The sequence below is a fragment of the Pempheris klunzingeri genome, chromosome 11 (genome assembly GCF_042242105.1).
Source record: "Pempheris klunzingeri isolate RE-2024b chromosome 11, fPemKlu1.hap1, whole genome shotgun sequence".
NCBI lineage: Eukaryota > Metazoa > Chordata > Actinopteri > Acropomatiformes > Pempheridae > Pempheris > Pempheris klunzingeri.
Genome location: NC_092022.1, coordinates 11,804,133 through 11,816,852, shown reverse-complemented (window position 1 = coordinate 11,816,852; position 12,720 = coordinate 11,804,133). Strand labels below are relative to the sequence as shown.

The 12,720-nt window shown below is 42.3% G+C and overlaps 2 protein-coding genes across 2 annotated transcripts; one reads left to right on the top strand and one right to left on the bottom strand.

Annotated features, from left to right (window-relative positions):
* Positions 1 to 1,726: 1,726 nt before the first annotated feature.
* birc5b (baculoviral IAP repeat containing 5b) lies at positions 1,727 to 3,277 on the top strand. The gene is made up of 4 exons (XM_070840303.1): positions 1,727 to 1,882; positions 2,670 to 2,779; positions 2,971 to 3,088; positions 3,188 to 3,277. Exons 1-4 carry the CDS (start codon positions 1,757 to 1,759, stop codon positions 3,275 to 3,277), a joined length of 444 nt encoding a protein of 147 aa, XP_070696404.1. The 5' UTR covers positions 1,727 to 1,756.
* A 6,897-nt stretch (positions 3,278 to 10,174) lies between these two features.
* On the bottom strand, positions 10,175 to 12,307 carry neurod4 (neuronal differentiation 4). Its single transcript, XM_070840104.1, has 2 exons — positions 12,199 to 12,307; positions 10,175 to 11,260 (listed from the first exon to the last, which is right to left on the bottom strand). The coding sequence occupies exon 2, from the start codon at positions 11,252 to 11,254 to the stop codon at positions 10,175 to 10,177; it is 1,080 nt and encodes a 359-aa protein (XP_070696205.1). The 5' UTR covers positions 11,255 to 11,260; positions 12,199 to 12,307.
* Between the last annotated feature and the right edge of the window lie 413 nt (positions 12,308 to 12,720).

The window sequence follows — 12,720 nt, the reverse complement described above, 5'->3', positions numbered from 1 at the left end:
ACCCCAGAGACACCCACGGGGACGATCCCAGTCCCATCCCCACAGATGCCACAAAAACCAGAGATGGTCCCAGAGCACAGCCACCTCCACAAACCTCAGCCTCCCAAAGCACAGCCAACAGTCCCTGAACACGCCCAAGACCCCCACAGAGCACCGCAGTGTGGCTTCAAGTCTGATCGTGGACATCACAATGAAGAGAAACTCCATTTTATAAAAAGGTTACAAACCTTCCCCAGCATTTATAAAAAAAAAATGTTTTTTTCATAAAGATACACTAGAGCCCCCTCTTTTACTGCAAATGGCTACATATTTTTAGCTGCTATTAGGACTATTAGTTTGTAATTAGGGGTCAAGATAACTACTGTCCCTGATATTGACAGGTCTCTAAAGTATTGTTATAGACATTTACACGTCCACAACATTCAGTATGTTTAATGTCTGTGTTGACTAATACTATCAAACTGAATTTACATCTAATGAAGATCTTGAGATGCAATTAAAAGGTTTGGAAAAAGCTAGTGAAAATTTGAAGTGAGTTAAGATCTAAGTAGAAATATAACTCATACACTACTCACAAAAAGTTAGGGATATTCGACTTTCAGGTGAAATATATGGAAAATGTAAAAAGTGAATGCTACAGTGATATTATATCATGACATTTAAGTAGAAGCATGCAATGGTAATTTTATTCATCTTAAACAATTTATTGAAAGAAAAGCTAACAACAGTGGTGGGTATACCACAACAAAAAAATTTGGGATGTGGCCAAAGGACGTCCACTCCTCTCCTTTCTGTGACTCTTCCAGTCTCTGTATCACTGTTACAACCTCCTGATGACACTCTGTGACCCTCTAAGCTCAGTGAACACCTCCGTCTGAGGACTTCCTGTTTGAAGCCTCGCAATGCCGAGGTGCTGCTGATCAATTGTTAGGTGTCGTCTTGGTCTCATGATGTCAGAATGTGAACAGCATGATGAGGAGGACTGTTTAAATACCAATTCTAACTGAAGCAGGAAATGTATTGGTCGATTCATGGATCAAACCTGCTGTGAATTTTGCTTCTTGTTAGAGAACAGCAACTTGTGCAAAAAGTACTGAAACACTGAACAGTTGGACATGTGCATTCAAAGGTTTAGAGAAGGTCACATTAAGTTCACCTGGAAAGGTTAGAATGCATTTTAGGTTCATCCTGAAATTTCACCTGAAAGCCGAATATCCCTAACTTTTTGTGAGTAGTGTATATTAGGTCCTCTAGAGAGGAAGGCTAGGAGATTCAGCTGATCAGTTTGCATTGAATGTTGACATGTATGATACACGTTGTTGGATCACATGAATAAAATCATAATGTGTAATTTTCATCTCATTAGATGCTCTACATACATCCTGGTCTAATCAGCATGCAGTTCTTAAACACACCTAACCTAATTTTTGGTATATGAAAACTTTGCAAATCTAGTGCAGCATTGAGACAGTAGTTGTTATACGTGTACAATTTGCCAAACAACAAACCAACTAAGGAACACATTTGAAATATAAAGTTACTGAAACATGATACAGACTAAGAGAAGTAAAAAACAGTCAGAGCTCGACCCTGCCGTACTTTTCCTGATCAGAGCCCCGCCCCCCTTGAACCTGACCAGAGAATGATCAGCCAAATCTGAAAACACCTGCTGAAGTGTGCAAGGGCCACGAGCACATGTCCACATCACCAACCACACCATGAACTGAAGTGGGTCGATCTTATTTCTGCTTACGATATGGCCAGCATAGGTGTAATGACAGCCAGGTTTTACTCATATGACAAAATGTACAGTCTGGATTTACGCGAACAAAGCTTTGCAGACTGGCCGTTTAGAGAAGAATGTAACTGCACACCTGAAAAGGTAAGATGCCTGCAGAGCTGCAACAGAGAGCCCGTGGAGGCTTCAGAGCATTTGTTGAATTATAAGATGCCTTCAATGAAAATTATTTTCAAGAGGGGAATATGTCTGCAACAAAGGCTCTCACTGCCTTATAGGTAAGACGGGGCCAGCAGGAGGTCAGACCGGGCACATGGTGGGAATGTTTCCTCTAATTTCACTGAGGAAGTGTCACGCAGCTCTTACCAGCAACAACATGCACAGATGAAGTGAAGGGCTGTTGCTCCAACCTGAAGAAAGTTCTTACACCCCTAGAAATGCGGTCTAATTAACATCAACCTTCACAATACAGCAATATAGACTATGACAATAACTATGAGTTATCCCTTAACCTTGTTTATAGAAAATTCAAACCCCAGCCTTTTGTCTGAGGCTGTGACAGCATGTGATTTACTGTTAAGCAGGTGCCAGATCAGTTACATTGCATCAGGTGTCCGGTGCATAAGACTGTTTGGCCACCCTAATACTGACATGATGGATGGGCTGCTGACACCTCACTTGATGAGTAACACCCTATGTCATGTTACCAGCTCTTTACCAACCAAGAGCAAAAAGGAGATCCTCCTTTGGCTTTAATCTCACTGACACCAATTCTGATGCAGCTATGGTCTTTATGTTCTTGAATTGCACTTGTCAGCTATGTTACTTACTTATTAGCTCATAATATTCCTTAGTTTAGTTCTTTGTTTTTATTTGACAGTAGGTGGGAAAATGAATGTTACATGCATCTGTTCTCTGTTCATCTCTGCAGATGGCCATGGCTGGCTTTGTCCACTGCCCCAGTGAGAATGAGCCTGATGTTGCCTGCTGTTTCTTCTGTTTGATTGAGCTTGAGGGCTGGGAGCCAGATGATGATCCCTGGTAGGAAAGGCCTCAAAGCATCACCTTCAAATAAGCTTTTGAATATCATACGTAAAGTGTAAGGGGGTACAGTTTTACAGGGAATTGTATCTTGATTTAGTTGGATTTCCTTGAGGATAACAAAGCATTCCTCTGCACCACTTTCACGAATGTCTTTCACAAATGTCTTCTGTCACGTTTTCTCTGCCCAGGTCTGAACACATAAAACGCTCCCCTAACTGTGGATTCTTAACCATGAAAAAAGACTTCACCGAGCTAACTGTGGCTGAATTCTATCATATGGAAAAGGAGAGGCTAAAGGTCTACCTTGTAAGTGTCCCTACTAATTGTATAGATTGTGTGCAATGAAGTGATAGTTGAATACTGAAGCAGGGGGTGCTTTCACGATATGCTTTTTTTTCTCTTTAGAGAAAGGATTGCCATAAGAAGATGGCATATTTGCGGGATGACATAGATCGTATGCTTGAGACCCTCAAATCTCAGTTGGACTCTATATGAGTGAAATCTATATAGGGTGTATCAAGCACCTGTTGTCTTATTGTGATCGTTAATGTTATGACAGTTTAAAATATCAATAAAGTTCTGAAGAATATTACACTTTGTTCGCAGTACACTTTGTTTGCAGTATTGTCTTTCTCCACAAGATGGAGCTTTTGCACCAAAGCTACAGTTTTCCCTTGTTGGTCACACTTTCTGGAGTTTCCAATCTCACACTCAAAACCCTCACAAAGGCAATCTGAAATGAAAGCACACATTGAGCAGGATTACAATGTGGGCTATATTCCCTCTTTTCAACCAAATACTTAACCATTTTTCTGAACGTGCCACCATCTCTACCAGCCCTTTTCAAACCTTGACCCTGGACAGATGGCTTGAAGCCCCTCCCTTTCAATACCAACTGTTGCCCCAGTAACATCTGTTACATATAGGGGGACAGTGTGCACCAAGAGGGCTCACCAGGACACTTGCATAACCCTGTGAGGAGGACTGAGATTTAAGAAACACTGAAGGATGCTGCAGCTGACGATGGAAATTGTAGAAAAAAGTGCTCATGCAGTTAACATGAAAGCTCTGTCACACTGTAATGCTTCACTGCTTATATTTAGCATTTCAAGAGCAAAGGTTTAACACTAATATTATTTGGCAAAGTTGGTGGAAAGTCTTTGATATTAATGTAATGAATGGACAAGGGCGGGCTCAGTCTGTGTGAATCTCTCCCCGTGTCTGATGGGAGGGCTGGCTGGATGGACGACAGGATTAAAAGATGCTATCTCTTCCCCAACCTTCCACTGTTCTGGATTAATGTCTAATGTAACACTCTGGCCACTGAGCCTAGATCAGCTGCTTAATTCTCCTTTATCCGCTCGCAGCAGAGCAAATTGAAGAGAGAATATTTTTAGCCAAAAAGTAAAATACCCAAAGGTGATGTAACATTTCAAATAAAACTGTTATGCTTCCAGTTTTCCAGGGCATTTTTTGTGCTCGTAAGTGGACGCTGTCATGAAATATTTTCAGTCCTTCATATTTTGCTGTCATGGCCAAAAGTATTCATTTTCATCGCATGTAGTCGTCTTGTTTGGAGAGGAACATCCACTAAATGTACCCTACCAGATAAAAATGCAATAAAAGCAGTTAACTGATGTTTTTGACAATTAGTTAGGTACGTGGTGTGGTATTGCAAACGCACACAGATTATAAGGAGCATGTGTACAGTAATTGCTAATGTAACCCTAATCACGGCTTATGCCCACATTCTGTGTCAATCCACTTACATATGTGTGCTCCAGAAAATGAACAAAGAGAATGGCATGGCGTGACTTCTGTCCCTGAGTGGCACAGATGTGATAGATGGGCTTATCTGTGGGAATGGTGCAAAACTGTTAATTTGATTGGATCATAACTGAGGTGGAGGTTTGCCCTCATATGTTTTCCCATCACCCTTTATAGCAGTTTTAAGTATAAACCCAGCAAAATGTATTCAGAGTGAGTCATTTAGCTAATAGGAATCAGCATGGCAGCACTGCATAGATTTGGTTCTTTCCTGATCTAATTAATGCACTGCAACACAGGGCGCACCAATGGCCTCTACTGCAGTTTTCTAATTAATGAGTTTCTGCTAAACAAGCTGTAAACTGTGAGTGTAGCAGATGGACAAACGGACAGATGTTACCAACAGAAAGTTTACAACCTGAGCTTTCCATCAGGCCCCATCTGTTGCTCCTGCGCACGGTACCTCCCTCTACCCTCCTCCAATGCTTCGTTTCTCTCCTCCTCAGCATCTATCTCCGAAGCCTTTCCCCTGATGCTCCGTACACTGCGCTGCCTTAAATGAATGTCATTAGCATTTACCCTCTTCCTTGACCTGGTTTAACCCTTAATAAACAAAGGATAAATGAACAACATATCACATCTGAGCCGTGAGGATTTAAACATCTTGCATATTTCTTGTTTTAATTCTTCTTGGCTTAGCTGGCTTGTTCCACTCTGAAAATTACTTCTGAGAGAGTACAAAGCAGAAAATTAATATAAAGGCTGGCATGTATACAGCTGAGCTGACAGAGAGGCCAAGATGCATAGTGATCCTGAACTTAAGCCCTGTGAATGTATCTAGATCACACTGATTTTACAGACAGATTATCAGAGCAAAGGGACACTCCAAGTTTCAGTATTCCTTGCACAATAATTGGCAAGAATCTAAAATTTCTTTTGAGTTTTTCCTCTCCCTCCTCCACTCTAATTTTCTCCCACGTCTCTGGCAGTAGGGCGTGCTGGCTGCCTTGCTCTCTCAGACACCACGGCCCTCCTACCTTGGCTGTTTTTTGTGCCCTCTTCGAAAGGGACCTCCATCTGTCCCTACACTCAGCCCATTGTGATGTCCCAAAGCCCAGCAACTTCTACAATGCAGGGGGCGTGCGGTAGCGGGGGGGCAGGGTAAACACGACAGCATCCAGATCCCATTAGAAGCTCTTTAACTTCTATACCCTAATACTCTCAGAGAAGTCTGGGAGGAGAAGGCCCACCCCTCATCCTGATGCACACAATGTCACCTTTTGCATCCACTTCCATAGGTAATGAGTCTGTGAGCTGCCCTCTTTCCTCCCCTATGTATGCACATCTTTTTTCCCTTTTTCTCTTGCACTGTAAAACAAGCTGTTATATAATATTCTTTAGCATTATGTCTCATATTAACAATTGTTTGAACTTTCGTTAAATTTTTTTCGGGGGGACGAGATTAAGAGTTGCTGTAGAGAACCATCTGTTAAAGTTGGAATGAATTTTATTTGTCTCAGTAAAGTTCAGTTTATAAATAATAGTCTCATGTGGCATAGTAATGGATATAAGCAGAGTCAGGAGAAGTTAAAGTTTTATTCATTCATGCCGCTTCCACCATGTTGACCATGACCAACCAAATCGTCATCATTTTAATCCCCCCCCTCCTCCAATCCCCACATCTTGTCATAACGCCAGCTTTGCCATCTTTCATTGTTTTCTTCTGTGTTTTCCCACATCTCTTTCTCCATCCATCTCCTCCGTCTTTCTTCTACCAGCTGCTGCTCTAGCAGCTCTTAGTCTAGGGCGTCTCTGTTTCGGGGTGCTCCACCTCTCAACCTGGGGACTCATATCCCTGTGCTCCCCACACAGGCGTGTGTGTGCATGTGTGTGTATGCGCCCTGTTGCCTAAGAGGAGGGGGGATCACTGTGTTCACCCCAGCTTAAAGGCAGAGGGATTACCGGCACACAGACACTGATTAAAGCCTTCCAGCCTCCTATGGCCCCATTAATACAATCTTAATCACAATGCTTTATCCCTCTATCTAGCTCCTATGGATCAGGACCTTTTCATTTTAGTGGGAGCCACTCTTGTTTGGCCAGTGGATTAAATGTGCTGCACACAGAAACTAGAATATATGTTCAAGACAGTGAGAGGGAAAGAGACCAAGCAAATGCTGCAAACTCAAATTTATTTATTTTTAATTATTATTACTATTATTATTTGTATTATTATTTATTTTATTTTTATGTCACTGATGCCAGCTTCCTCTGCCAAGATGAATTAACTTCATGTTTATCATTTTATGTTGCAATTAGGGCTCGTGCTGTTAGCATCCTCTCTATAATATATATGAGAATAAAAAGCAGAAAGATAACAAAAGTTTATGAATCAAGAATAAGAGTGCAGCACCATCAATTCTCTGTGGGCTGATATCTGACATGACCTCTCTCTCCCAGGGGATTGAGCTACAGGTCGCGCTCCGCTGCCTGGCGTTTCGGCCAAGATGGCATTACAGAGCATGTGCTCACTTCCCATAAAGAGAGCCACATGTCCTTATCATAGATAACCGCCACTTGATACACTCAATCTGTTTGCCACCTGTACTGCAAAGTCAGGATTTTTGTAGCACTTTTCCCAAGTATTTTATAGATTGTTTTTTTTTTTTAATCATTTTAACATATATCTTAATAATTTACAGGTTGAATACAAAATATGAAACCTAAAAAGTATTTCAAGCTAGTATAGATATTTTAAACTACCACCGCCAACTACAACTACCACCACTACGCCCCAATCTCCTGAGACTGTCCTGCATCTCCGTGTTTTGTAATCTTGTATCCAAAGTTAATTTACGTGGATTATTTCCATATCCACCCACTCATGTATTTGGACTCAGGAGGATAATCCACATACCCTGCCCCCCACCGTTTTTGCCGTAACAAAACAGCAAAGGCACAAAGAGGGTGTGCACCAGCTAACTCTGCCAGTACTTTCTCACAGGCCAAATGTCTGCTTGTGTGTAGAGCAATGTGTCATTCCTGTGCCAAGGCTGACACACAGGAGCAGCGGGGACAAACATGAATGAGGAGCAAGGACCTCAGTCACCTCTCCTGCCCTCTCCTTCTCACTCCTCTTCTCCTTTTTCCCCCCAACACACTAATTCCCCGCTCCCTCTCTCATCCTTCTCTCTCATGCGCTCGGTCTCCTCTCTCTCCCTCTTTCTCTCTCTCTCTCTCCCCTCCCAAATTGGCCCAGCTGTCCATCAGCCCCCCCGCAGTTCCCCCAGCTGTCTGCCCTCCCCAAACGAGAAGCCCCACAACAATACAGGTCACAGGTCAAGAGAAAGAACAGGCTGCGTTCACAATGGACCAGTGGCGCCCAGTAAAACAATCGTTCCCTTTTTCTCTTCCGCCCTTTCTGCACTGTTGCCAGGACTGGAAAAGACAAACCTTTGGAGTGGTAGCTGAAGAGGGGGGGGAGTCCACTTGGAGAACAGCCTCTGAGGCACATTCCCCTTCTTACCATTACCTAAAGGACCACAATGATAAACACACTTGAACACACCAGCTCTTGCTCTCACCTCTCCATCTTTACACTCTGCCACCCCGTTCTTTTCATTTTTTTCAAGAGCCATCATGTCCCTCAACATGATCATTAATGTCAAAACTGAGACTTTTGTCATTAGTTGAGTGATATAAACCTAGTCAGTTTGAACCGATCTGGAAATAGGCTTCAGAATAGTCTATGTTGTTTTACTTTTATATGCTGAAATTTTACCCTAAAAAACTTTTATGATGAGTACTGTGTTTCGACATGGAAATATTCTCAAATTGATATCATGATAAAAGTATCAGACCATTTGATTTAAAACATCTATATACATATATTGTGTCTCTGGACAGAAATCTGGTGCTTTCCTCTCTTTACGTTATTGTGGATGAATTCTTTTAAATCAGCTTTTGCCCCACAGTGTTTTGGCATGAGCTGGATGGGAAAATGGGACATGTGGGAGAGCAAGCGAACGTCAGAGAATCAGAAAAGCCTCTGTGACACATTCACCTGTTCCCCGGAGCTGTTTTCCCATGGCCCACAACAGCCTCCTGCCTGACCTGACAGACACCCCGGAGCAAGCACGCACACTCTCACACACACAGACACATACACACACACACACACACTCACACACACATCCTGCAACAGATTTCCTTTATTCAAGTTGGTCTTGAACATTTTCACTGTCTAAGATGTCAGGCTCAGTTTGTTATTGTTTGTGTAATGCAGTTTTTTCCATATAATGATTTTTCCTCATCAAACTTCTGAGAGATGTAGATGTAGAAACCAGTGTTATCACTACCATATTATATAAATGTAGTAAAACACCCAACCCTGTATGTGTCCAAAGGGAACTTTCATAGATTGAGTGTATTATGTGAGCTGACCCTGACCCTGTTAAATATTATTCCAGTTATTGGATCTTAGTTTATTTGATTTGGATTTTGTTGTGAAATAGAAAATAATCAAAATTACTTTTCTGAGTTGTGATTCCTTAAGTAGGATTTGAGGACTGTTGGAATACTTCAATTTCACCATGATGACCTCATGGAAAGTGCAATGTGAAAAAAATCATTTTAATTTAAACCTTGCTGTATTTTTAATATTCATCTCATATCCCCATGAACAGATGTATTGAACCTGCATATAGCTACCATCAACTATATAGGGAGACTCAAAATTTCTGTTGAAATTTAAGACCAGGATGACAGCATAACAGAAGAAAACACATGGCAAGTATTGTTACTATGGAAATAGTATATAATATAAGAATATTTATTCAATTAAGTGCGAAACAGCAAAATATTTACAACAGTACAGTATGACAAAAATTGCGACACCAAATGAACAAGAACCTGAAAGATCTCAAATAAATAATTTAAATACAGTACAGCTGCCAGTGGCTGACAAACCAAGAAGACAGTGAAACAAAAATTGTGCTCAGAAAAATATAAAAAAGGACGAGACATTATCAAAATAAATATTAAATACAGACATAAATAAATGCATTGCTTTTTGTTATGGCGAGGGGGACGTTATCTGTAGGCCTCAGTGCACAATTTAGGCTTAGGTTTTAATGACTTCATCAATGGATCATGATCAATTTATTTGGATGTGCAGACATGCAGATCTTTTTACAAAATTCACATGTTTTTGTTCAGTCCCTAAACTTGCACAGAAACATCTGTGAAATGCTGAACCGTGGATATCTGATTTGGCTGAAAATTTTTCAGTCACTCTGTAACAACTAAGGGGGCAACGTCTTCAGAAATAAGTATAACCCAAATACCAACATTGTATAATCTTAATAGAACAGAATAAATAAAATATTAAAAGTTATGGGTGCGTGTTTGTATCAGGTAGATTGAGTTGAGGTGGTGAGTCTCTCTCTGAGCATTCGGTGCTCTCCCAGAGTACTAGACAACATAAATGCAAACCATTTTCTCTATACAGTCAGTGCCACGGCCATTGTTTTTTTATACAGAAGTTTATTCAAGAGCAATGTTTCTCTTGTGGCCAGTTTCATAGAAGAGTTATCACTGGTTCTCTCAACTGTTCATGGTCACATTTCAGATGCCACTCATCTGAGAGTGAGGGGTGACGAGGTGAGAGGGAGTGAAGGAGTCGAAGGCCACATCCAGGGGCAGATCATAGCGTGAAGCCTGAAAAAGTGGGTGGCCCTGAGGCCCCACTGGTAGGCTGCCAGTCGTGGAAGCGGCGTAATGGTGTGACGAGAGGTAGTGGCCATGGTGGCCAGGCTGGGGTGTGTAGTTCCTCTCTGCCTCATGGGGAGAAGGCTCCTGCTTCAGGGCAAAGTTGCCACTGATGCTCAGGGGAGGAGTGAGGGGCCCATCGTATGGTGGGGTGCCGCTGCTGCACTCGTTAGGGGAGGGGTTGTCGTATACAGGCCCCTTGAATCCCTTCATGTGGAGGAGGTGAGACGCCTCCAGGGAGCCATACGGGGGGCTGGGAAGACCTGGAGATGGGTAGCTGAGGGGATGGCCAACCTGACCCCCCACACCACCCACTCCTGGGCCTCCACACTTGTCATCCAGCTTGTTGAGCATCATCGAACTGGTGCCCAGCTGCAAGCAGCCGGCCACAAGGTTGCTGGTGGGCTGAGACAGGCCTTTACACAGCATCTCCATAAAGCCATGGCTTTCTGGTGACTGGCCACTCTCGAGCACCTCTGACAGAGCCCAGATGTAGTTGTGGGCCAGCCGTAGAGTCTCAATCTTTGACAGCTTCTGTGTCTTGGAGTAGCAGGGCATCACTCTGCGCAGATTTTCCAGGGCATCGTTCAGCCCGTGCATTCGTGAACGTTCTCTGGCGTTGGCCTTGACTCGCCGGGCACGAAACCTCTCCTGTCTAGCTTTGGTCATCTTCTTCTTCTTAGGGCCTCTTCTCTTGGGAGCGTTTTCTCCATTTGGTCCCATCTCATCCTCATCCTCCTCCTCCTCTTCCTCCTCAATATCCTCACTGCCCAGTTCTGTGCAGGACTGGATTCGGCCCCCTGCAGTCAGGCCATGGCGACCCCTCATCTCTGGGCTTGCATCGCCATCCTGAGAGCTGCCGTCTTCCTCAAGCCAGCCGAGGGAGCTCACCAGCTCGCTCACATCCCCACTCTTTCCAAAAGGTTTAGGCATCATTTTGATCTGGAGAAACACAGCAGGAAAAACTGTCAATCAACAGATACAACCTTAACTTATCTGTAAATGCATGATGTTACTCCCTAAAGTGTATAGAATGTTGTATTGTGATTGATTAGGAATGGGGACTAAAGTAATTCCCGAGATATAGTGATGGGCTACTCATATCTCATGAAATACAGAGTGAGTGCTCTCATTTCAGCACTGCAGTGTGGACAGCTCACTCAGTGTCCAACAACTGACTATTTAAAACGTCTTACTGTGATATTCTGATATTAGGAATAGATGGCTGTTTTTTAGAGTTTGGTAGCTGAAAAATCCCCTGCTGTTATGCTGTGGTCGCTACAGAGATGCTGTCAATCTGGGACAGAACAGGATTTACTCAGCATATAAAGCTCAAAGATTAAATAGGCAACATACAACTCAGCACACATGTGGACAAGCCGTCCACAAACTGCTTATGACGTTATTTCTCTAAAAATAAATCTGTACACCTCACCGAATAGATAGCCCGAACTTTAAAATAAATTAAAGCCTTATTATAAATATTATTACTTTTACTGTTATAATTATTATTAGTTAGAAAACTGAAGGGCAGTCCTCGGGCAAAGAATGTTGCTATTGTTTTTGTAAACTGTCCCAGTTAATTATTGTGCACTAATGCGTAAAAGTGGGACAGGTTACTATAATTTATTAATTCAAACTTTAGCCACGCAATTATGTCTGGATTATATAATATAACATAATTACAAGAACTCTATAGATATAAGATTTTCATTGAGATTGACTGACTGTAATTTTATAAAGTAAAAGTTTAGAAGTTAAACACAAGTGCTCCTATGTGTGCATTTTCTGAATTTAGTTCAAATTTAATTCACTAAAAAGAACTATTTAGGATATTTTTCTTTATGTTGGACTAATAACGAACAGATTTGTGGACTCACCTGTTTGGATTTACAGCTCACACTACTTCAAATTATAATAAAAAGAAAAAGTCTGATTTAAAAAAACTCCAGTGATTAATCCGGGGTCGCTGCGTTTCTCTCTGCGCGCTTCCACCAGTGTCCCAAACTCCTCAAATACTTTCCTCAGATAGCCATCAGTGCGCGTGGAACTCTCATCTCCAACTGGCACGAACTGGCTGATTTCTTAGCCTTTAGCTGGGTAAGCCCCTCCCTCGTGCGCCCCACCCACCATCAACTCACACAAACGCGCGTGGCGGGCTCGTGGCCAGAGTTTTCACCCAGCAAATGAGTTAGGGGCAGAGAGAGAGACAGAAAGAGAGAGAGAGAGAGAGAGAGAGTGCTCGTGTACACAGAGTTTTATTTGTAAATCAGGAGGCTCTGAAACAGTGACAAGGTGAAGGGTGAGTGCGGAAAATTTGCGCACACTGGAAAACTTTTATCCTAAATACACCAGATGTACAAGGCGCGTATCTGATGCTATTTTAGTACAGAGGTGCAAAT